Consider the following 27,413-nt stretch of genomic DNA (forward strand, 5'->3'; position numbering starts at 1 on the left):
TTTGTATTTGTCCAAGGTACCATCTGCATGGTATTTGACCTTATATACCCATTTACAGCTAATGGGTTTCTTCCCAAGAGGAAGATCTGAAAGAACCCAGGTGTGGTTCTTCTGAAGACTTTGAAGCTCAGCATCCATTGCATGTTCCCATTCTGGAATTCCTTTGGCCTCTGCATATGTCTGGGGCTCAGGGATACTATGGATGTTTGCCATAAGAGCTATATTAACTGTGTTGTGCTGAATGCTCTTATTTCTGGAGGTTATACCCTCAATGAGTTCATCAGGACGAAGATCACTAATCGTTTTAGCCCACCATTTTGGCCGAAGAGTCAAGGAGCCAATATCAAATGCTGTCGGGATAGCTGTATTATCAGGAGGTGGCTGAGGTGGTGTATCAGTAGCATCAGATGACTCATGTAAAATAGAAGAACCCAAGTCAGAGATTGCTGAAGACTGAATCTCAGAATGCAGTGGAGAGTCAGAGAGCGGAAATGGTCCAAGTTCCTCATCAAACACAACATCACGATTGAAGATTAAACGATCAGTATTTACATCAATCAACCGATAGGCCTTATGTGTGTAACTATATCCTATAAACATAAGTTTTTGGCTTTTGGAATCCAACTTAGTGCGTTTGACATCAGGAATCCATACATATGCCAGAGAGCCAAAGACTTTCAAATGGTTGATCTTAGGTTTGCGACCAGACCAGGCTTCCTCAGGGGTTTTATGATTAACGGCAAGAGTGGGTGACCGGTTAAGAAGATAGACCGTTGTGGATACTGCTTCTGCCCAATATTTTCTAGGAACATTTCTATGTTCTAACATAGCCCTAGCCATTTCTGTGATGGTACGGTTACGACGCTCTACAACACCGTTTTGTTGAGGAGTGTGAGGTCTGGTGAGCTGACGTCTGGTGAGCTGACGTCTAATGCCGTGAGTAGTACAGAAGACAGAGAAAGCAGATGAACAAAATTCCCCCCCATTATTGGTCCTAAGAGTACGGATGGAGGAACCAGACTCTTTTTCTACTAGAGCTTTAAATTGCTGAAATACAGGAAAAACATTTGATTTTTGCTTAAGAAAATATACCCACATTTTGCGACTAAAATCATCCACAAAGAGTAAGAAGTACCTGTTCTCGGAAATAGAAGGAGTATTCATAGGACCACATACATCAGCGTGGACCAACTGTAGCACTCTAGATGCCCGCCATGATTCGCCATTCGTAAATGGTGTCCTATGTTGCTTCCCTGCTTGGCAAGCTCCGCAAACGCGATGGTTCTGGGTCTGGATGTTAGGTAGGCCATGGACTAAATTATCCCGAGCAAGTTGTGCTAGATATTGCATGTTCAGATGACCATATCGCTGATGCCAGAGGCTGCTGAGAACGGATGATTCGGCGATGAAGGCATGCTCAAGAGAATCTTCTGAATCTATAAGTCTATAAATACCATGATCCTCAAGACCGATAGCAAGGATAGTGAGAGAAGCACGATCAATAATTGAACACTTATTTCCACTGAACACGACATCCAACTGAGGAGAGTGCTTCATAATCTGACTAACAGACAGAAGATTATGTTTCATGCCAGGAACATAACATACATTGAGAAACATGAGTTTTCTTCCTCCAGACTAAATCTGAACATTGCCTTTTCCGACAATATTGTATTCTTCGCCGCCTCCAAAGATGACTGAATCAGAATAGGGAGTGAATTCAACAAACCAATCACGCCTATGAGTGAAATGTCGAGAGGCACCAGAATCGATGTACCAAGCAGAAGATTTCGCATGATTTGTAGGTATGCTGGCCATAAAGGCATGATAGAGAGATTCTTTCTGCTCTGAGTACTGGGCAGCATTGGCTTGCTGTTGAATTGAGTTTGACTTCTGATGTTGTTGATACAGATGGTCATAATATGCAAATGTCCCAAATGGCACAAATTTCGAGGTGAGAAAATGAATGACCCAAAAAAAATGGAGAAGTATACAGACGAGAGCTTGAAAAACCCAGAAATAATACGTTGTCAGAATTCGGATCCGCTGGCTCAAAAATTGAGGCACAAAAATCGAGACACCCACAAAAATCTGATGAAGACCCATTAAAGATCTCGAAAAACCCACAAAGAATCTGCAAACAGAAAAATTTGTCTAGACCCACAAAGTAAGGTTTCGGGCAAAACCCTAGTCGTTGGCTTTGAAGGTCGATTTAGCAAAAAAAAAGTTGGTTTTACAGTCGACCAGTGCTGGAAGGAGATCACAGCAGGATGGAAGAGGTCATACGAACACCGAAAATCAGAACACCGACGCCTGGAGGTCACACAAATGGGCAAAAAACACGACAATAAACCTGCGAACGTCGAACCTCCAATAAATCGCGAACTTGCAGAAATAAATGGCGGATTGACGTCTTTGCAACTAGAAGATATTTGTCTTGATTGATGTTAGTCGCAAGCATAGACCAAAGATCCGCCGTTTGTAACTGAGACGCAGATCACCAAGGAACAAGAAACGTGATTTTTTAAAAAACCAGCGATTTTCAAATTTTCCAGAGTCGGGATTTTACCATAGAAAAACGTGATTTACAGTCATCCAAACCCTAGCTTGAACTAGGTATAACGAAGCAAAATTATTTAGGAAGAAATAATTTCGAAAACCAGGTTCAGATAATTTCAATAAGAAATTATTATTTTCAAAGAAAATTTAACCTCGCTCTGATACCATGTTACAAACGTAAATCGCAGAATACTTGCTTGATTAATCAGAGATCGAAACGAACAATATATACAAAAGGACGATAGAATAGAATAGAAACATTCTATTCTACACTACAACTAAATATTAGAAACATTCTAATATTTACAGAAAACTACAATAGTGAGCATTAAAGATTATTCTAATAGTTTTGAATATTATATTCTTAATATCCTTTCATGTGCAACTGCTTGTACCTTTATTGCTTTTTCTAATGTGATGCATGCTCATTCAAGTAATGTGGGATAAAACACCTTTTTGTCCTTTAGTCACTTAAGTGAACATAGTACCCCTTTTAAAATAGAGTGACAAGTTAAATGAACTTTAATAGTCACTTAGTCAGTAAACCATATAGTCATCAGGCATTAATATAACTAACCAAATGAACTTTGATAAGCATGTGCAATAGCTCGTTGGAAAGTTCTCGGCAAAATGCTTCCAACCCAGCACTGAGGTACCGAAAATACTGAGCTCTGATTACTTACTAAAAATAGTAAGCATCAGGACAACCTGCCAAAACTGCTCTAATGGGTATGGAACTGGAAATGTCTAAGCCAAAACTCAAACCGAACCTCGTAAAGAACCTTTTCGCCCCCGAAATCTAGGCGAAGTGAACTGGCACATGGAATTATAATGTCCTAGAAAAAAGGGACATTACATCACGAAAAATATTTGGAGTATTAGCTGTAATAAGTATCAGTAGGGCTGGGCATATGATTAATCTAATATCCATATCATATGATAAATTATGGGAAGAAGAATAAAAGCAACATATCATATATATACCAATTGATGAATAGAACTTAGGAGTTTATATCCAAAATTTATAAGAAGTTGTGCAAAGGATAAAAGACAAACTTATAGTAAACATATGAGCAATCGAATAGTAGATTTGTAACCGGATTTAATAAATAGGTCAAGAGAAGATTGATGGACAATAAAATCTGAAGTGTTGAGATATGCAGAATACAAATTTGGTAGGGTGAGCCAAGGAAGATAAATAAACTCCATATGCTGAAAGAGAGAGTTACACGCATTGAGAAATATTTGAATCTAGAGAAGATATCTAAGAGGGTTTGCCTCTTCTTTAAATATGAAGGTTATAAGATCAGATTGAGAGGTATGAAGGAATAAGGTTCTTAATGATTAAACAAATTAAAGGTTGAACATTTAAGGAGTATAATAATACAATGAGGAAAGACACGAGGAATTGAATTCATTATAAAGATATCGTATATAAGATTTTAGTGAGAAAAGAGAATCTGAGTTGACGGTCTTAAATTCCCAAGCCAACCAATCAAGGAACCTTACAAGTAGTATCCAAGCATTGAAATTGATTCATGTGTAGACTCCAATCATAACTATTAATCTCCTGTGCACAATAAAGCCAACAGCTACATATTTTATAGGAATTTGTAGAGGAAGAAGTCCCATGCAATTGAAGTTATAAGTAAATAATCCTAAGATCCGTAATATATACGAAGGGGGACATTACATGAACTCAATATATTATCACCATTTCCATCACTTCAATCATCAACAAAAAACAGAAATCAAGGAATGATGATATGCCCAACAATGAAGAGACCCATTGATACAAAGAAGAGGCATCAAGGATAAGTCCACAACGACCATTCTTGTTTGTGCATCCCATGAATCATAGAAACGTCATCAAATTGACGATTCTCACGCAAGCTGTCAAGAGTTGACGGTAACCTAGAAAAGAAGACCCTTCAATTGCTTTTTGATGACGTGCATCTGAGGCCCGACAGTAGTATATAAAATAGGTCCAAGTCGTCAGTTCTTGGTGCCAAATCACTGTAACTCCACGAAGAGGAAGGTGAGATTATAGGAAGAAAAGTCAACCACTAAATAGCTGCTCAACAATGAAGAGGGAGAACACATGACATCTCAATTGGACAGTGAAGGTTAAGAGTTGAAGACGATACACCTAATGAGATACACTTTGCTTCTAAGACTACATTTAATCAAGGTCACCGAGAGACGGGGAGACTTGGAGGTCTCTGGTACTGGTATTGGTACCGATACGGCAATTTTTCAAAAATAGGAGATGGGGGTACTTGGAGACGGCAATTTTATTTTTTAATAGTTTAAAGAGTCTAATACTAAATACAAAATTTGAAAATAGCAATACTGTAAAACTAAAAGACTAAAGTAAATAATAATAGTAAAGTCCCATTAATATAAAGTCAAATATTTCAAAAGTCACAGAATCACAATATTGTATCTCATTGGTCTTAATTTTTGTATTAAAAACATTAAAATAAGGGCTTAAATATATAAAATTATTTAATATTATGTTTTACATTTCTATTTTATCAGGAGACTTTGGAGATACTTCACTTTTTGGATTCGGAGACTGGGAGACTTCAAGAGACTTCATCATGAAGTCTCCAACCTTTTTTGAGGTCTCCAGAGACGTGAAAAGTCGCTGAGACACGACTTTTAGGGGGGAGACGGGTCTCCCCGTAACCATGCATTTAATTCAACTTTGCAATCTCAAAGAAACCTTATCTGTCGCTCAAGTAGAATGTTTTCTCTCGCAGCTACACAAGTATTAACACTCATTGGTGCAAATTGACCTTCCATAGAGCTTCAAAGGGAAACTCAAGTGTGCCTAGAGTTGTAAAGTTTATTAGAGATCATAAAGGTATTCTTTATGCCTTGGTCCTACATTAGGTCGCTAGACTAACCACTACATTGAAGTTGTGATAGCCTTTAACACTATCCTTTTCGCTTCTTGTTTAGTGATTGAAAAGCTTATTGATTGGGAAGACTCTCTCAATATTATCCAATCTCTATGAGGCCCTCAACTCCCTATTTGGATAATAGAAAACTTCATCTTTAACACAATCTATGCAATAATTTCAAGGATATCAATTTTTTTCATTTGTTTTGTGAAAAAAATAGTTGTGGAGTTTTTTGAAAATTGGGTAGTATCAAACAATGGTTTGTATACACGGAAAGATTTCATCTCTACCCACACAAAAGCATGGATCAATTGTTAATGATCACACATCATATGAAGTCATTCACTTGGATTCACTTGATGGACAATTATAGCTCTTGCAAAGGGGAATGCCATCACTTCTAAATGATGATATCTAGCATCTTTCATTGTATTAAGAAGCTAGTATATTGATTTTGTGTGTAGTATTGCAAGACCTTTTTAGTGGGATTGGGTTTCAAAAAACAAGGAGAAGATAACAATGCATGGTGCATTAGTGTTCCAAGACTTGCCAAGATTTGCCTAGATAATAATGAGTGGTGACTTACTATTAGAAGAATGGTAAAGTAGCTTCTATTTGATGAGGTTATTGTGTCTTTAAGGTTTATCTATTAAATGGTGCAAGGAACAAGTTTTAAATCCTTAATACCTCTAAATTTCTTGGTTTTTTCAATTTGCCAAATCAACGTCGAGTTCGAGCTGAGTTAAGTCTTGTAACTATGGTTTAAAATTTAAACACTACTACCAATGCAAATACCTAAGCACTCCACAAAATCCTTTTCAAGTTTATCAAAGAAGAAGAAAAATAGAAAACATTGGAGAGTAATGAATATCTCATGAAACTAAAAGGATGGTTCCTTGGGCTGCCTTGTCATCAATGGAGGACTAGTATATTCTTATTGATGGCGAGGAACTCATTACAAAATTCATGAAGATAAAGAGCCATGCCCTCTAAACTCAGCACTGAGATTCTCAAAAGCCCAGATCTCTTCCTTAGTCAAGTGATGGACTCCCTCCCTCACTATTCAATATTCAATTACCTAATCACACACCTTTTTGCTCCCAAGACTTTATCAACCCACTCAAATTTCCTCTAATGTAAACCTAATCCATTTGCCTCAAATTACAAACTTTACTCTCAATTTCCACTCCCATTTCCAGCAGCTGAATATTCCCAAGATTTGATACTAGAATGTATAATAATATTCCTCTTGAAAAATTTCAGGCTTCAATTGCAACTATAGTAACCTCCAGAGTTTTCTCACTTCCATTGAGCTCCCTCTCATATTTAGCAGACATCCTTCATATTGGCTTACCAAATACAACAATACAAAATGATCAACTAAAGAGAGTAATGAAAAATTCAGTCTTAGTTAAAGCCCCCAAAATCATCACTGTTACCATTCAGAATATTAGTAAGAAAAATGATGAGAAGGGGGTGCATATTTCCTTGAGTGAGAAATAAATATTCCTCATGGTAAATTTTATTCAACAACAAAACAAATGTTTAAATTTTTCTCAGGATTGTATGGAACAACAAAAAGACTTTCTTCTCTATTTGCCTATGCCTGTTTCCAACCTCTAGAATACTCCCACTCCAATTGAGCTCCCTCTAATTCCCATTAAATTTCCTTTCAACAAGCCTAGGAGATCAAATAGTCCAAAAAGCCTAACTAAAGAGAGTAAATAAAATTCAGCCCCAGTCAAAGCCTTCAATGCCAACACTTTAACAATCATGTTGGTAAGAGATGGATTTTTCACTCACTGAGAATATGTGGTCCTTAGATTTTATTTTATTCAGCAGAAAAAGAGTGTACTGAAGTTTTTCATGAGTGTATACAACACCAAAAAGACTTCTTTTTCTTACTTGAACCACAACTCCAAGCAGCTTCCACATAGAATTAAGGCCACTGAGTAAATACTCACCTGAGAAAGGAATAAGAAAAGTACTGCATAGGTCATAACTCAACATTCCCATAAATCAAGCAACAAAGAACATGCTGCAAACCTTGAAAACTCCGTGAATACTTCCATTAGTGGTTCTAAATGGAACTCTTAACCCTACATGCCTATAGTTGTTCTGGTTCATCTGGGACACCTCAAGAAAGAGAAAAAACTGATATAGTCAAACAAAACGACCAAAAGGTCCCCCAAGAATTTCCACGACACCAAAGGAAGGGAAGCTATCTAGTTGTTTCACCTTCTACTTTTACAAAGATTAGATTTTCAATGACGGCTCTTTCTCATGAAGAATTTCACTACATGAACCTAGATGGATGAATGCTTTTTTCTTGACCTGAGAAATGCAACAGATTAATATTTAGCCCCTCAAAGCATTTTTACTGTACTTAGTCACCTAGCTCTTTGTGCTTTCTGTAATCAACTGTTTTTGTAACTATATAACCTCCTCTTGATGCTGATAAAAGTTCAAAAACTTATTTTATCTTACAAGCAGATTTACACCATTGCCAGGGCCTAAAGCTTCTTGTAATTCTGTTAGTCATTAATAGAAACTTGCTGTTTATATACCCCCAAAAAAGCGCAGAATGAAAAGAACATTTGAGGAGAAGAACATACTGTCATTGAAAGTGGTATCCATTGTCCAAGAGCATGCATAATCTGATACCAAACGTTCAACTAATTGCATCCTGTTAGTCAAATAAAGCGCAATCCAATTATTGCTATGATAATGTGCAATTTGACAGAAAATCCCAAATTTTAAACACTATTTAAGTACTTTTTGTTAAGAATTGTGAAAAGCTATATCCATGTATAATAGAAATATGGTTTGATAACCTTATTTAAAGAGTGAACTAAACTTTTGACAATATAAATATTTCTTCTTAACTTTTAAGTTCTTGTCAATAACCTTTTATTCTTCCATTTTCTCATGTCTTGGCAGTTATGTAGACAGTTTTCAGTTGAATATTGAATTATGAGAAAATAGAAGACAACAAAAATCACCTGATTAAATTGACAAATTATGATAAATTATCACATATGCCAGGTGAAGAGTAGTGGTACACATTCAAAAGATAAAGACAATTTGATCACAAGAAAACAGATACATAAGGACAAATCAAGTAATATTCTTTTTGACAGATTCTCTTTCTATGCTTACAGAAACAGTTCTGCTTAAGCATGTGAATCTTCTAGGGTATAAGCTTAAGGCTAATACTAGTTACGAGCATATGTTTACCTTTAATATCATGTCCTCCTTAGCCCAGACCCATTTTCTAATTTTTCTTTTAGCTCATATGGTCCCCTGTGAGCAAGTTATACTAGCAAGGGAACCTATTTTGGGTGGTGCACTTGTGCACAACAGGTTTTAGCACAATCCTATTTCAATTTATTCATTTGTGGCGCCCATTTAGGTTAGCTGACTACCTTGATTTCAATTGCTTGAACATCATATAGATATTGGTATTGATAGAGCAACATAAGCATTCATCATCTTTGAATTTTTTTGCCTTTCAATTCCAAATTGGAATTCACTGAGAGATTGCAATTTTGGAGGTGAGATATCCTCCAGTAGGTTTCTATTGATCCCAATTTAGTAAAGTCTCTTTGAGACCAAGTCGGATTGATAGATTTGCAATATTATTCTTTCACATCCTGTTATGAAGATAACAATTGAGTCCTGCTAATTATCTTGGCATCTTGACATAGTCATTGCAGGAGCAGCAACAACATGTAAAGAACTCAACTGGTTCTTACTTCAATTCTAAAGTATCGCTTGTAAATCTGATCAAAATCTGTTGTTCTGAAACTCAAGGAATATTGCCAAACACTTAGCATACAATGCTTGAAACCGCTGTTATGAATTTTGTGTTGGTCTTCTTTAAGTTTGTAGGCTGCAAATAAAGTTATTGAACGCTTTCTAGCAATGCAAACTTGTTATGGAAATGATATTCTAACTGTTCCAGACCTTTGACAAACATATACATAACTGAAATTAACTAATACAGCTGATAGACATAAAGTCAAACACTTGCCATGCATCCAAATGTGCAACTACAGCCACTAGGCATTTCTACAGACACTTGGCATGCATACTTGTTGATTCAATATAACTGAAACATATAACTACAACTTGGCATTTCATCAAACAGTTGTTGTACAACCTTGTAAATCCTTATTTCAAATCCAACCATTTACAATGAACAATAATACTATGCATCAACATATATTTAACTTAAAACCACGTAACCTGGGGTTGATCGCTGGCATGGCTGGAAGAATGAAACGCCATTTTCAGCTTGCAAAATATGATACAAAAATGAACTCCTACATGGCTTATGCTAAAACATCACCCTCAGAACTCGATCCCAGCCTAGCTAATGCAGCTGCTACCACATCTTGACTGCTCCAAACCGTGTGTGAGACTTTAGGAGAAGATCGCACACTGGCTATCTGCCCACGACTATGGCTATCGAACCCTTAATGGTTGAAGAAAATACCAAATGCTGCTCCAAGTATTGCAGCGGCTTACCACATGTCTAACACCTAGTTAAATGATGAATTACTTCACTGTTTTTTTCCAGCTACAAAAGTGTTTTTCCTCTTACAAATGAAACCTGCATGGATGCCAATTCTTAGACTTCAATAACAAATCGCCCTACAACAGCAACAATTGATAGCTGATCAGAACTCAGAGATGAACTTCAGAATCTCCCATGTATTCCAATGGCTCAAAGTGCAACAGAAAATAGACGAATCAATCCTCACAAGAAACAAATGTAGACAAATCAATCCTCACAAGAAACAAATTCACAAGATGAGTAAAAAAAAATGGAAAAGGAATGAACCCATCATCTCCAAAACGACCTCCTTATAATGACAAAATGAACTTGGCTTCTTCCTCACACTTCTCATTAAAGATGCTTCATTAATACACTTTTAAATTAGAAGCTTTCATTTAATAATTTTGAATTAATAACTCCTAAGTTAAAAGCTTTATGAAGACATTTTTTAATTAAAAGGCTTCTTCAACACACTGTCAAATTACAACAGTATAATGATAAAGTTATTCATTAAGATAACATTAATAAAAAACTTATAATATGAAGCTCCATTAAATGATCCAATCAATCACCAGGTGTCTCAACTGCACTGCTAAAAATAGTAACTGCTCAAAATTGACTTACTATAAATAGCAAGTTACTCACAAAGACCCTCAAAACACTCTGTCAACTCGCAAGGGTCGCAATAATGAATTCATTTCGCCAAGATATAGGAACTTGCTAAAATGGGGTCATTACGGTCCTCCCTCCCCGAGATTGATTGTCCTCAAGCAATTGCCAACCAAAGGCCCATATTGATCCACCCTAATCAACATCGCGGCCATTTTTGACCTGATAAGGTTCCTTCATCGTCTATGTGGTTTTGCAGATCTGGTGAGTGAACAGGTTTGGTACTCCAACTTGGCATATTGCTCTTCGATTACTACTGCGAGTTCTAAGGCTGGTTCTCATGCCCGCTACTGGTATGCACAGGGTTCTTCTTCGCTAGGATCGATTGGGATTGATATTGACCGCCTTCCCCCTTACCAATTCTCGCTAAATGCCCCTACTCATCTTCTTCCATCATAGCAAGAGTTAAATGAGCATGTCAGACTTGACATTTATAGACAATATATTGCCACTACCTGGGTTAACCCGCCTGGGGGTTTACGTCCGAGGATGTCTTTTTATGCGATGCACTTTTTGGAGATCTCTGACAAGATTATTGTTCGTCCTAGCTAGCTTTCTCAGTGGTGCTCTCACGTCCTGCGTATCTCCCTGGCATCCTTCAGAGTTGGCTCTCACTGTCTTCAGGCTCAGACCGATCATCATATTGACAATAGGGAGCGGATCCGTAAGTTGTGCACTTTGGATGAGATTGAGACTAAGACTCACTTTATCTTTTGTTGCCCTATCTACTATGAGATCAGAGGGATATTTTACTATCTATTCCGAGAGTGTTTCTCTTTATGATTTTTTCAATTATTATGATCAGCGGTGCCTTACACTTTATCTTCGAGAGGTCGCAATGCTTTGTGGTACTACGCTACAATCACTTCTTCCTCACTGACATACTTCTACTCAGCTCATTACAGCCTTTTTCACATCCTTGTCTCTTTGCGTGGTGTGAAAAGGTCATCTAGCTCTACCAGCTCTTCAGATCATTCTCGAGTTGTCAGATCCCGTTTTGACTATTTGCAGCAGTGACACTCCTCTACAAATTCCCAGAGACAGAGCAGAGCTTCTACCCATCGGCAGGCGTATCCTTCTATGATTGATTTCTTCCTGCCTAGAAAGGACTCCTAGTCTTTTTCTTGGTCTTCTCTTTGTTTCTCTTCTTTTCTTCTTCTTGCTTTTTGTTTTGTTTTGTTGCTTTGTTTTTGGACACCCTTTGGTGCTCCTGCTGTTTCCAGAATCATTATTGTAATCCTCCAGTCCCAAAGACCTTTGATGGTCTTTTGTTGGACATTAATATCATTATCTTATCTTATCCTTAGCATCATCTACAAAATCCTGTCATAATAACTATTTTCACAAAGCCATCCTAAATATATTGTCACCAAACCAGCGATAACAACTCAACCCATCTGCAGTGCTTAACCTGTCTCTACATGGATCCTAGTAGATACCCAACTAAAATCCATCCACAAAAAGGAAAAGTGGATATCTAATATCACCTTCTAGGTCAAAACTCCTTGCACACCCTACCAATCTTCCATGAGTATGAAGTCTATCTATGAAATAAAAACTAGTACTCCCAAAAGCATGTGTACCATAACTTAGATACCATCCTCTGTAAAATCGTCATGGACATGCTGACACTGCAAGTACCCTCCTACTAACTTGCAACCCTTATCCCCATCAACTACAGATGGTGAAAACCATTCCCATAAAGGATGGTAAACCTAGTGCCAATCTACACCTGTATGAAACCAAATCCTCTACCTATGGGTCAAAAGAGAAATGATGAGCATTGTGTAATTGTGGTAAAATGCTCCAATCTTTGTCATTGGCTCATCAACACCAAAATGGGAATCAAGAGATGCTCTGACTTAGAACAATTGGTCAAGCAAGATTGTGGGTAACCCTCTCTGCAAACCCAACCACAAAATCCATGTAGGGAAGCATTTTAACCGAAGTATCTACAATCTTTCCCACCAAATGTTGAATACCATGAGAAACCCAAATGCTAATATGGTATACCCTCAGAAGCTTTGTATGGTCCCTCCTACAATTATGGACTCTCTAAAAGTTATTCCATAGATGACTCTGTGCAATACAAATTATATGAAGAAGCATCAACCCGCTCCAACGCAATCCACAACTGATCTCTCTGAAACTATGACAATACCAAGTGTCTATGACTATCAACCAAATGAGAGGAAGTAACAGGATTGTTTCTAGAGGAAAACATCCCAACATGAGAATCAAACTCCCAACCAGATGATACTCGGTAAGTTTCCAGTGAAGAGGGGGGAGTGGTGTCGTGAAATGTCACACAACTCATAGTTGAATCCTCATCCACATCACAATAGCTATCAAAAAGCTGCACTGGGTCACTTGTCAATGGACTAACCTCTTGAGAACATGATATAACAAGAAGCTCTCTGCAATCCTCCACTATTGCAATCATTTCATCAGTAGCTAATGCACCCCTCTCAAGGATGGATGTAGCTACATTGTCACTGCATCCATCATCTCTATCTGTGGAAGTGAACTCACCACCAACCACCACTATATATGGTTGAACTGGATCTGGGGCCAGTGTGGACTGTACATGCTCCAACTCCACAATAATCTCATTCAAACATGACTGTGACTCCTAGAGGGAAAACTAAGTACACTACAAAGAGTCCATAGTCACCTCAAGCTCAAGGGTGAACTTGTCAACCTCCTCCTTTCCCCACAAAGCATCATAACATGCCCACTCTCTCTCAGGCAGGAAATCTCAATATGCTAAAAACTACAAATAATAATGCCTCATAACTAATAGCCTCTTAGAGAGCATGAAACTCCTCAAGGGAAATATCTCCATCATGGTGCCCATCTATCACAAAAGCGCTCCAACCATAGGCAACCAACATCTAATGAGCTTCATCAAAATGCTGTAAAGTTGCGGCAATCATGCTATTGCTAACCTTTAGCTTCTCAATCAAATGATAAGGAACTTGCAACTGTTGACTCTTGTACATGTCCTCTGACCAAAACTCGACACTATGATAGGAGATTGTGTATGCACTTCTCCCTACAAAGTATTTGTAAATTCTATAGGTTTAGGTTCAAATCTGAGATAATACCTTAGTATTTGTTGTTGTTCTGGTCTTCTTCTTTTATAATGTAGAAAGTAATTTTCAGAATATTAAATGTTATTCTAAAACTTGTTTATCTCTGCAATAATTTTTATAGAGCAGTATTGTTTTAAGGAGCAAACTTCAATGTATTGTGTGTTCTTGACTACAATAACACCCACCTCTTATAGGATGACCAAAGGGCATATCCCTTAAAGGGACATGACACTCTCTAGATCAGCCCATACATTACTTATTGAAATCAACAGCCATGAAGGAGATAACACATATATTAACTAACATAACTATTAGTTATAGTTAGTACATAACATGTTTATTGCCAAGGATTGCCGCCCATCCTATTTACTAAGTGTAATGTATATAATGCTTTCGAATGGTATAAGGGGAGAAGATTAAGGTGCGGTTTGCAATTCTCATACCAATATGAATATTACTGTTAATATTTAACACTCCCTCTTAACTTGATAATCATACTGAAAAATAACATATCTAGCATCATCAATTACGATGAATAAGCATAGATTGATACTCTATATCTATCTGAATCTTCTGAGCAAATGTTATCATGGAACACATGATACCGAGTCATATAACCATCTTGTGATATGACTTATTACTTACACTAGTGATGTTAGTATTGCATGTAATGCAATACACACAGGATAAAATTCGAAGAACGATTAAATTCTTCATTTATCTAAGTTGTGGCTCATAGGAACTGGCAATCCTATATCACAACTCGATCTTGAGTTAAGATCTACAAGAACACATGATAAAGTCCGAAGAATAAATTCTTCCTTTATCCAAGTTGTGATTCGGGCATAGAAATGCTTATCACAAATGATCTTGAACTCACCTAGATCTAATAGTAGTTCTATATTGTTCAGCACATTATTTGAGAAATTGTCATCTCTCATAATGTCTTTTATATAAGAATTCATTACCTCAGAGATCATCACCTCTTAAATAATGAATACAAATGGTGGAGTCCATAGCAGTCAATAGCTTGACAATAAAATTATTTTATTAATAATTTAAAGAATAAAAATGAATTACAATTCAACCATACCAATTCTTTTCCTGAAGTGATCTATCTTCACTCCAGAGAGTGGTTTGGTGAGAATACCTAGTGTCTGATTTGCAGTGCAAATGTATTCTAATTTTACAGTATTCCTGTATGCCATATCTCTTACATAATGGTAAGGAATTTCGATATGCTCAGACCTATCATGAAAAACTAGATTCACCGAAAGCTTGATGGAACTCTAATTATCACAATGAATAATCGCAAGATTCATGGCTTGACCAAATAATCCCACAAGTAACTTTCTAAGCCAAACTGCTTCTCGTGAGACCATCGCTGCTATAATGTCTTCGGCTTCTATGGTACTTTGTGCTACTAAAGACTGTTTTTACATATCCAAGATATCATTGCTGATCCTAAATTGAAACAACATCCTGAAGTACCTTTTTTGTCAACACTTCCACCCCAATCTGAGTCGATGAATCTATGTAAATCTAAGTCAACTTTCTAATATTTGAGCCCAAGATTAAGAGTGTCTTGTAAGTATGTCATAATGTCTGCAACTAGGTGAATCTCCTTTAGCTCACAAATAAACTGACTTAAGGCATTGAGAGCATAGCAAATATCAGGTCTTGTATTTACCAAGTACATAAGGGACCCAATCATCTGTCTATAGAGAGTAGAATCTATGGAAGGTGATTCTGTTGTTGCTTCTTTAAGTTTATGTAGATTAGTGTCCATTGGAGAAAACATAGACTTGCAATTCCACATTCCAAATCTCTTCAAAATATCTAATGTATACTTCCCTTGATTAAGTATAATGCTATCAAAATTCTGTCATACTTCCAGTCCTAGGAAATAATTAAGGAGTCCCAAGTCTTTCATCTCGAATTCTCTATTTAGATCTTTCTTGCATTGAACCATGAGATGATCATCACCTGTTATTAGTAAATCATCAACATACAATATTAGAATTACCATATCATCTTTATCCCTTTTATATATAGATTTGGATTGGCTTCATTTTTAATGCAGGAAAAAAAAATGCAAAGTGGTGAGTTATTTGATAGAAAAGTAAAGAAAATAAAATTACAAGAAAGTCTAGTTTTACTTCCAAAGTGTCAAATTTAGCCTACCAAGAAAAACTTACACACTCTCAAGGCACATTTTAAGATCTTAAAGATTTTGCTATAGACCCTTTCAATAAATCAATTGTAAAAAAATATCAGACCTCAACTAGATGCTACTTTGATAACATACATAAGTATACATTGATCAAATAAACACAAAAGAAGATTTGAGTTGAAGCAAACATTTTTAAATATTATTAAGCATTTCATGAATTATGATATCCTTGGAATGATATTCTTCTGTCATAACTTCTTTCTAAGTTGTATGTTTAATAGCATCTGAAATATTAGATGGTTCTAATTTAGACAAATCATTCATATTTGCTGTATAACTAGAAAATCTTTTGGGTCTTTTGCTTTCTCTAACTATTCCAAAAGGTGCAGCAAAGTCTTGTGTTGTCTCTATTGTTTTAATGGCCCAAAGTGGTCTTTTCTTTGAATTTTGAGTTTTTTCAAGATTAAGGTTTTGAATTTCATCGTCAATTTCTTCCATGTTCTCCCTCTGAGACTCAGAGTTAGTATTTCTTTCAGAACTAGGTAAAGGAGAAAGTTCTTCAGAACTTAGGGCTCTTTTGAATGCTAAGTCTTCTTCAAAAATAACATCCCTACTAAGTTCAATATTTTTTTGCCCAAGTATGAAAATCCTATATGCTTTAGATGTTTCACTAAACCCTAAAAAAATACATTTCCTCCCAGAGGGTTCTAACTTAGTTCTCTTTTCTTTTGGAACATGGATATATATAGGGCACCCAAAAATCCTAAGATGACTTATATTGGGTTTAACTTTAGTAAAGACTTCTTCAGGAGTTTTATCTATAAGGTAGGAGTGAGGTTTTTTGTTTTCGATATAGACAGCAGTACAAGAGGCTTCTACCAAAAGATACTATTCTAGATTTTGATCAAATATTATAGCTCTAGCAGCTTCTATAATTGTTCTATTCTTCCTTTCTGCTACCCCGTTTTGTTGTGAGTTATAAGGAACTGTATACTCCCTCTAAATTCATGATTCTTTACAAAACCTTTTAAACAAATCTAAAGTGTATTCCCCTCCATTATCAATTCCAAGAGTTTTAATTTTATGTCTTGAAAAGTTTTTAGTTAAGATTTTAAATTCTTTAAATCCCTGTAGGATTTTTTCTGATTCTTTGCATTTTAAAAAGTAAATCCAAGTTTTCCTAGAGAAGTCATCTATGAACAAAATATAGCACCAAAATCCTCCAAGAGAAGCAATAGACATGGGTCCACATAAATCTGAGTGGATTAATTCCAAAACATTGTTAGTTTTTCTAGTGCTATCATGAAATGGACTTTTGGTGTTCTTACCCAAAGTGCATCCTTTGGATATGCTTGAGTGATCTTGATTACGTTTAACTAAACCAGTAACCATCTTCTCCATGGTTGATAAAGTTTTACAATTTAGATGTCCTAATCTTTTGTACCATATTTCATTTATGTCCACAACTTCATGAATTAAGGCTTGAATAGGTCAACCAGGTTTTGAATTTAATTCATACAAATACCCTTTTCTTTGACCAATCAATTTTGCTTCCTTAATTGAGGAGTTCTTAGCCCATTTTATGACTTTACCATCCATGAATGTAACATTATGTGCATCATCTTCAAGTGTCATAACCGAGATTAGATTCATTTTTATTCTTGGTACATAGAGTACTCCTTTGAGAAGTAGAGAACTACCTGATTTTAGTTTCAAGGTGCAATTTCCAATTCCTTTGACGGAATGTGTTGAATTATCACCGATGGTGACTTCGCCATTAACTTTTTCTGACATAGAGTCTAGTGCTTCTTTGTATCCTATAATGTGTCGAGAAGATCCACTATCAATCACCCATGCTTTACTTGAGACTTCATTTGATAGTGCCGAATACAATACGTGATTCTCAAAATCATAGTTATCTTCTTCCCTAGTGATGTTTGTATAGTTCACTTGTTGTTTGAAATTCTTAGGGCAATTTGATATCTAGTGGCCAATCTTTTCACATCTGAAACATTTTATTTTGGATAGATCTTTCTTAGGTTTATCATTCTTTTGATTACCCCTTTTCTTCTTGAAATTCTTCTTTTTACCTTTATAGGAATTGTATTAAGAACATGAAGTTCTTCATCTTTTGTTTTCAGTTTTCCTCCTTTCTTAAATTATTATGTATTCTTCCTGAAGACAGTCTCCCTTAAGTCTATTGAAGTCAAGAAGATAATCTCTAGCACTTACTCCTTGCACGAATGTTTCCCATGAATCTGGTAATCCATCCATAGCCATTAGTGTTAGTTTTGTATCATTAATGATGGTTCCTATACTTGAAAGTTCATCTCTTAGGCTAGCAACCCTTAGGAAGTAGGAATTCATTGATTCTCCCTTCTTTATTTGTAAGTGATTTAGTTGCCTTTTTAGTGCGAGAACTCTAGTTGCATTGTTAACCTCATATGCATTTAGTAATGCATTCATCATATTAAATGTTGTTCGATGTTTCGTTAGCATGGGTACTATATCATTTTTCACTCCATCTAATATGATCTAAATTGCTTTCCTATTTCCTTTACTCCAAATAGATTTATGAGGTTCAACAGTAGGTTGTCTGGATTCTAAATCAACAAATTGTTTTACATCATTTTCTTTAAGAATCATCATGATTCTTAATTTCCTAGCATCAAATTTTTCTTTCCCATAAAACCTGTCCTCGGGTCTGATTGTATATGCCATTAAAGATAGGAGAATGATGCTAGATATATATCAAGTTTGATTATTTAATTTACAGAGCCTAGCTTCGACTACCAGAGCTCTGATACCATGTAAAGTATCTATAAATTCTATAGGTTCAGATTTGAGATAACACCTTAGTATTTGTTGTTGTCATGATCTTCTTCTTCTTTTATAACGTAGAAGGTAATTTTCACAATATTAAATGTTATTCTGAAACTTGTTTGTCTCTGCAATAATTCATATAGGGCAGTATTGTTTTAAGGAGCAGACTTCAATGTATTGTGTGTCCTTTAAACTACAATAACACCCACCTCTTATACGATGACCAAAGGGCATGTCCCTTAAAGAGACATGACCCTCTCTAGGTCAGCCCATACATCACTTATAGAAATCGACATCCATGAAGGAGATAACACAAATATTAACTAACATAACTATTAGTTATAGTTAGTACATAACATGTTTATTGCCAAGGATTCCCGCCCATCCTATTTTCCAAGTGCAATGTATATAATGGTGTCGAATGGTACAAGGGGAGAAGATTAAGGTGTGGTCTGCACTTCTTAGACCAGTATGAATATCACTGTTACTATTTAACACTCACCACATGATCACTAACATAATGTGTGATATCATCCTCACACACATCAACAACCAAGGTACTGCTACTTGGTACCTCTAGCAATACCTCCAAAGAAGAAGTGGAAGCCACTGCTATATCAAACTCCTCGGATGTCTTTGCTTCCCCCTCATCAGTAAGTTTCTATAAATCAATATCCTGGGACCTATCATCATCAAATAAATACTATTGATTCATCACCCAACATCTAATATGATATACCAGACTCACTATAGCACAAATCATCATTGTGTGAAACATCAAAGGTCCCCCACGTGAGAATAGCCAAAGATAGAAAAATTTCCTTAATATTCACTAAGAATATCCTTCAAAAGCTAGTAATGTAAATACCTCTTGATCAATAATAATGTGATTCAATGAGTGTCAAGACTAAACTCGATTCTAATTTGATATCTAATTCATCTTATTTATCACCAATCAGATTCAGTCTATCTCCCAAGGTGCTTAGGACCAAATTTTGAGGTGACATATTGACTATCTAAAAATTTTGCTCTGATTGATATATTTGCTGAGAATAATTCTTATGGTCTCCGGATTTTCATTCGTTGAAGTTGGATGTATCTTTTAAGTGTTTCCTTAATGTGTATTGATATCTTTTGTGCTGAGAGAATTGTTCGAATGTTATAAGTCAGCAAGCATTTGTTTGATTTTTTTGGTGGTTAAGGGATTTGTTCAAATGCTCAGACCAGTAAATGAGTGTGGATGATATGACTACCTTCTAATCTCCTTGACCATGTTTGTTGAAGGTGAATTCAATAGCATTTGTTGGAAAGAACATGCTAACATGATTGTCAAGGATCCTTATCAATGGATCTAGATGGTGTTTACTTTATTGTTGATGTTAAATGCTTACTTAAATGTATGATAGATCCATGAAAATGAACTCCTTGATGCCTTCCACATCCCTGAATATGAAGCCTTATTCTGATTGTACATATATATTACTAAAAGGATCTCAAGACTGGAATGTGTGCATAGTTAGTCTGCAAGGCCCACCCAATGACTAGACTGTGTTCACTACTACTTCTATATCTATTAGCAATAATCCAATGGATTTTGCAATGTCATATCTAGGTATATGAGGGTCAAGCACAAATTGTTGCTATTTGACTTGGTGTCTTCCACTATGTATTTTTATTGTCTTGGCAGTCTTCTATGACAGAATTCCAAGCTCGTATAACCCACAATGAGTGTTGCAATTGGTAATGCTAAGTTTGAAAATGGACTCATTGAAGCTCTCCATTCATACTCTCACATTCAATATATTTCCTTTAACTCTGTATAATCTCTTGCATAAACTCCATTCACTATCTTTATGGGGGCAAACAATGATGTTGTTAATAGTCTATATGATGTATTCAGATGATGGTCTGATTTCTCCATTAATGGAAAAAGATTTCTCTATTTGCTATGTGAAATTAATCAAATGTGAAAGCATTACCAACTTCTCATATTTCATCTTTATTTACTTTTGTTCACTTGTCATCCATAGTCTCCATAAAATCCCTTGTTGTAATGTTTCGATCGCCCGAGTGCTTCATGGATGTATGAAAGGGGTTGCAAGGAATCCGTACAGCAAGAAGTACATCCATATGGTGTCTGGGATGGGCAGCTAGGTATGGGGAGCAAGCATGAATAAGGCCGCACAGTATGTATGGAGGCCGTACGGTGAACTTTAAGGCTGTACGACAGTTGGGTGATAGTCATACAGGGTGTGACAAGGGGTGTGTGGGCCGTACCGTAGAGGAGGTTTATAACTAGCCACACGGTACAAGGTCGTATAGTAGGAAAGAGAGATAGCCCGCGGTGAATGTGATTACCATCTTGGCCATACGGTATGGAAGAGTGAAGCATGGGGATGATTTGATAGTTTTACGAATGGGTAATGCTATGTGTTATGTGTAACAGATGGTGTGTGGAAATGTTGAGGCAATGCAAGGAATTTGACAATGCCACTTAGAATGCAAATGCCATATACTAAACACAAATAACTTGCAAAAGCCAGAGTCCCAATCGATACACACTTGTTACCAAATAATAATGATATTTCCACATACAAATAATGCTCCGATTTGCCAGATTCGAGATGAGAAGTACACAACAGAATAGGGTGAGGGTTGAATCCCACTGAAATCGGAATATCCAAATAGGGAAGATCTTTCACTTCTAAAATGGCGAACAATCCAGAACTCCAACAGGAATTTGCAAAACAAAGAAAATAATCCAAATCGCATACCTACGACTACCTACAAGTCGTGTTTAAATACCCATCAAGGAAAACCTTGCCGAGGGTGTACAAAGATAGCCAATAGCAACACTTACCAATGGAAACTAAAATAAAAATAGGTCTGAGATATATTAAATCAATTGGAACCACAAATACAAATATTAACTTGAGCCCCATATTAATTAATTAAAGTAACTAATTAAAGGTCTTTTTATTATATTATTTAAATTTTGGGACCAGTTAATTAATTAATTTAGTTAAATTATTACATTAAAAATTGAGGACATTACACTTGTATCCTATGCCTCTGTCTATGAAATGTAATCTCCACTAAATACATCTATACAAGGAGAAGAGATAACTCTCTTATAAGAGTTGCAACCAATTACTTAGTTGCTCATAACGAGTTTATTATTAGACTATATATATGATATCAAATAAACATATATTTAAAAATATAATATAATAACGATAACGTAACAAATATATAAGGCAAGAGCCTACAACACAATGGTAACTTGTGAGCCTCTCATCTGGGAGGTTGTGTTCAAGTCTACTTGAGCTCAATACATAATGATATAATAATAATTAATCTCAACAGTTAATAATTATTAATCTAGGCTTCGGCCCATTACCTATAAGATATATTAAGAAATATCATATTATTATTATATAATCCATTAAAAATACCCTATTGTTTTTATTTATTGTTTATTATTTTTTATATAATATGAATTTTGTATTTTTGTATTTTTATTAATTTTCTTAATTATTATCATAATATTTTATGATATTATTAATAATATATTATTATGATATATTGCTAATTATTGTTAACTTAATAAATACCATATTATTATAATGTAATCCATTTATAATACACTATTATTTTTATTTATTGTTTATTAATCTTTTTATAATATTAACAATGTAATATATTATTATCTTTATTTGTTATTAAAGTTTTTTAAAGATTTATTATTAAATCCTATTGTGGAATTGGGGACATGATTGGCCATACCAATCTAAGACATCCATTGGACATTTCTTGTAACACCTTTCCATCCACCATTAATAAGCATTCCATCTTCTTGAGACTTTATGTACTTGTCAACAATCTCAATCCATATAATGCCCAAAATGGCATTTGTCCTATCTACGTCCACCATAAACGGGTTATCCATGATTGTGTAGTTTCCTTGGGTAATGCTCAACTATGGTACTAAATGTGTGTAGGGTAATAGTGATCCTCCTACCACCTTGACCTCGAACCATTCATACTCCACCGTGTGAAATCCTCTCATAGCAATTGGGGATGAGTTGATGAAATTGAGTGTGTCTCCACTATCAAGGATGACAATGACTCATGACCCCTAAATGGTGCCACATACTCTAAATACATTACATTGAGGATTCATGGAAACTTCAATGATGGTAGCTCCTTTCCTCATAAGTATGACAATTATTTACATGATTGGTCTCTTCTTCTTGTTCCTCAAGCCCCTCATATTCCTCCTTATTGTCAGACAACACCTTGATGTAATAAGTCTTCCTCTTGCCTAGACATCAGTGACTCAACTCCCATGGCTCCTTACAAGTGGAACAAAGTTTCCACCTAATATTTTGATGGGTAACCACATCCATCAATGCTACTTCTAAAATGGCTTCTTTCTCTTGTCCTTCAGTGAGATGGGTTACAAGTATGTGTCATTCTTAGAAGAAAAGGTAGTCATATCACATGGCTTCTTAATTCCCTCAATGAGCATGCTAGAGTTTAGGCCCTTGATCCAACCCTTCAAAAGGATCAAACAAGCCATCCACGAATACCACTACTATTCTCCTCTTTAAAATGTTAGCCGCCAAAATCAAAAGTTGTTGGAACTCAGCAATGTAGCTATCCACGGAACCATATATATATATATATATATAGAGAGAGAGAGAGAGAGAGAGAGAGAGAGAGAGTTATTCTTGATGTCCTTAAAGGAAATGTGGGCATCAATGGTTATGAACGAGACCATTGGTTTTTCTGTCATGACTATTATATTCACCATAAACTCCATTTTTTCTTCCATCAACAAATTGTTGGAGCATCTCACCAATTCGTTGTTGTCCTTTTGTCAAGGTTCCATTGAACTACTGTTGTCCTCTTGTTAATTCCCTCAATAAGGTCATCATGTCTTACATGTGTATCTCCCATCCAACCCAAAGAGAGATATCTCCTTCTATGATAGACCATACACACATAGCACATCAAATTCCTCCGGACAAGCTAGCAAGATCACCAGCTCTAATACCACTAAAATATCTTAAGCAATAATTAACAAAAACCAAGAATTTGTACAACATTAGAATGACAAAACTGAGATCAGTTGAGTTCAGATTGAGATTACAATCTACTGAAGCCTTTCAAATATGGTGATAGGCCTCCTAATGATTAGTATATGGATTGTAAGTCACCGATACCAATACAATATGTAATTCCAATGTTCATTTCTTCCCGTGGATGTAGAGAAGTGTAAGAGAAGATGTCGATAGAGTGCAAACGAATGTTGCCACTACAATTTCTAAATGATTATGTGATGTGCTCTCTGTAACAGAGGTATACTGATCAGTGCTAGTGTATGAAGCAAAGTAGGTTAGCAGCAGGCATTGGATTAGATGGCATCATGGCAGGTGATGGTGTTAAGCATGAAGAGGAGTCACTTCCTTCTAGTTTGAGGTTTGAATGATTTCCAATACTCCCCTTTACTCAAAACATGAAATCAAAATGCAAACCATAGAGAATAAAGGCAACTGATTGGAAAATCTAGTGTTGTGTATTGGTGTTTAATACATTCTAATTTCTGGTTATGTTGGTTTCTCTGAATTGTTTCCAAGTATTGATATCTTCAAAACATATAATCCACTTGATATATCATTCACATAGCCTATAAATTTTCTTTGCTCTAAGTCCTGTTGTTTTACTTTTGATCTCTCATTACACAGATTAGTTTCAATCCTTCTCTCTTGTATACAAGATATATGAGAAACATGGTTGATATAAGGCCAGTAACTAATTTGCATTGTGAGAATATTCTGTCCATCAAGAAAAGCTAGAAGAGTAGCAATCAAGCAAGAAAATAACTGATGCAATGTTCAAAGAGTGTTACATTGTAAACATCGACTCGTGGGCTTGAAAAAACGTAGGATTAAAAGGATCCATGCAAAATAAGCTGTCAGCAACAGAGATTATTGTTTGGGATGTAGCTAGTAATATCCTCTGTCCAATGAATGGTACCACTCCGAGTTTACGCATTATATGTTGAACATTAAATTCCATGTTGACCGATGCATCCAAATCTGTAAATAAAAATGATTCTTATAAGATATCACAAACATTAAGATTAAAAATTATTCCAAAGATAATAAACAATTTGAAGGTAATGGAACCAAAGATTTCTACTGTTTGTGTCTGCCAAACAGTTTTTACAAAATTTGGACAGTAAACGTTATGTATAGTTTTATAAATAAAATGCCTAGATTTGATTGATGACTGAACTAAGTAAATCTTTCTATTTGCAGTTTACATTTCCATCAGAAATGCACAATAAGATTAAAAAAATTGCATCTTATACTTCAAATCAAAAGCTGCTTTTATGAAGCAAATGTATTTATCAATTTAATATTTGCTTGCATCTTCACAAAAAAAAAAAAAAGATTAAGCAGCCTAGGATACAGATGCAGAGCTGATTATGTTGATGCAAAAGGGTTTTATATGGAGCAAAAAGGTAGGTATATGCCTATCACTCTCATGTAAAATAAGGTAGTACCTAAGATGCATGCCAATAAGGTCAAGTTGAGAGCATCAAAGAGTGTCTGACTTGGGTACAATTTATTTTAGATGGGCTCATTTTATTTTGTATTGGCAACTCAATGCTACTTTGTCTCAATTCAGATGCATCTAAGATTACTTGGATATAAAAACTGACGACCATACCTTAGCATATGGGAACCACCTTTGATAATTATATTTTAATCATTGAATATATTAATTTGAATGGTTATATGTAGTGGGAACTATTCTATCATCCCTCCATACTATTTATTATTGCATTTCCATTTATATTCAAAGAAACAAACATACAAACAGTAAAAATAAGTTATAATAATATTTTCATTGCCAAAGAATTGTGTTTTGAACTTTCTAATGTTGGGATTATATCACTCAATAAAATATCACAAGTCCTTGGCATTAAAGTTAAGGGATCATGTTGAATGGTAAAAGAATAATTATTGCTTCCTATTTTAGTTAATCCTTCATTGATTTACTTTATGATGGGGCAATCAAGCAGTAATCTACAAGAAACAAAATAAAAAAAGATATCCCACAGAGTAAAAAGGTTTCCTAAACTACAGGGAACATCATTCACCATTGGCTCTTCTTCTGCTCCAACTACTGACATATATGTGGTTTTGCCAGTTTCTAGCTTTGATCTTCATATGCTCCTTTGTAATTTCCCCCTAAAGTAAGATTTAAGGACTAATAATAATTAAACAATAGATTATAAAAATAATTACTAAATAATGTGACACATTCAACTATCAATATATTATTGGTATAATAATATATTATCGAAAAGATAATGTGTAATAACAGAAGTTCATAATTTAATATATTATATATGTTACTTACCTAGCATATTAATAGCATAATAACATATTATTCATATAATACTAATAAATTATAACGTCTATAAAGTATAAGTAAAGAAAAGAATATAACCATCAAACCAATGAATGTACACCTACTTCTACCCCTTATTGATGTTGCTATACCTCAGATTTAAAATAGACACTGAGCAATGATATTGATGAGATAACATCAACCACTGCCATGATGTGGCACAACTAAATATTCTAGACATAACCAACACACATACTTATAGCTGACTAAAGCATGAGAGTGATAACCCAAGACAGAGATTTAGTGACTATCATCCAGCGGCGGTATATTATGTAGTTGACAGTAGTAGCTATTATATTAAACTAAACATCCAACAAGATGATGTTTATCACAATAATAATCAACGATAATTCCTCTGGAAGAGATGCAACGTCTATGATTAATAGGAATACGCCCTTTCGAATCTAGATATTTATAACTATTAAACTGAGTAGCCTCAGCAGATAAATTTGTGATCAATAGGACTGACATATACATACATACATATATATCAATATGCTCGGCATATTGATATACATATATACTCATATATATCAATCATATTCAAACTATATTTCTACAAACCTTTGATGACTCTATTGATCAACAATATATTTATAAGTTCCATCTGCCTTGCTTGAATTTTGAATCACAGTGATATGTGATTATCGAACATGATTTCAATTTACAATGATAGCCGATACTCTGTAAGAGAGTTATAAAGAGAAATGCAATTTAATGTTCATCAGCCTTTCCTTTATTGAATCGGCATGATTACTCTTGTTTGTATTTGTATTTGTTATGAAAAGACATGACCGTGAATTGTCACATCTCCAGTTTGGAGACATGACTGCCCTCATGTCTCCCTAACTTATATTGCCAAGCATCCATACTTGCTATCATCGAAATCAATAAATGATAAGCACTGAAATTGAAGTTTGGAGTAATACAATTCTGAAAATATCAGAGCAGTATAGTCACCGATCTAATCAGTATTAAAGATGAAATCTGCAGAAATTAAAATTGGAATCAGTAACCATTATATTCACGACTGTAGAACTGTAATTGAAGTAAAATCTGATATAAATTTAATATGCATTTACATGGTCTCAGAGCCTAGGTAGATCCATATTAAATTTGGGAGCTCAGATTACCCA

At 35.3% G+C, this 27,413-nt stretch overlaps 1 protein-coding gene across 2 annotated transcripts in view; it reads right to left on the reverse strand.

The window, feature by feature from the left end:
• Positions 1-27,413, reverse strand: part of MPS1 (multipolar spindle 1) — a 286,168-nt gene that overhangs the window by 98,128 nt on the left and 160,627 nt on the right. For both annotated transcript variants that reach the window (XM_089805387.1, XM_089805386.1), the window contains 2 exons: positions 24,704-24,893; positions 8,084-8,154 (listed from right to left, as the gene is read on the reverse strand). In XM_089805387.1, coding sequence (XP_089661513.1) covers positions 8,084-8,154; positions 24,704-24,893 — 261 coding nt within the window. The remainder of the gene's footprint in view (positions 1-8,083; positions 8,155-24,703; positions 24,894-27,413) is intronic.

This window comes from Cupressus sempervirens, chromosome 10, assembly GCF_028749045.1.
Source record: "Cupressus sempervirens isolate cs-2001-9-10 chromosome 10, ASM2874904v1, whole genome shotgun sequence".
Lineage (NCBI taxonomy): Eukaryota > Viridiplantae > Streptophyta > Pinopsida > Cupressales > Cupressaceae > Cupressus > Cupressus sempervirens.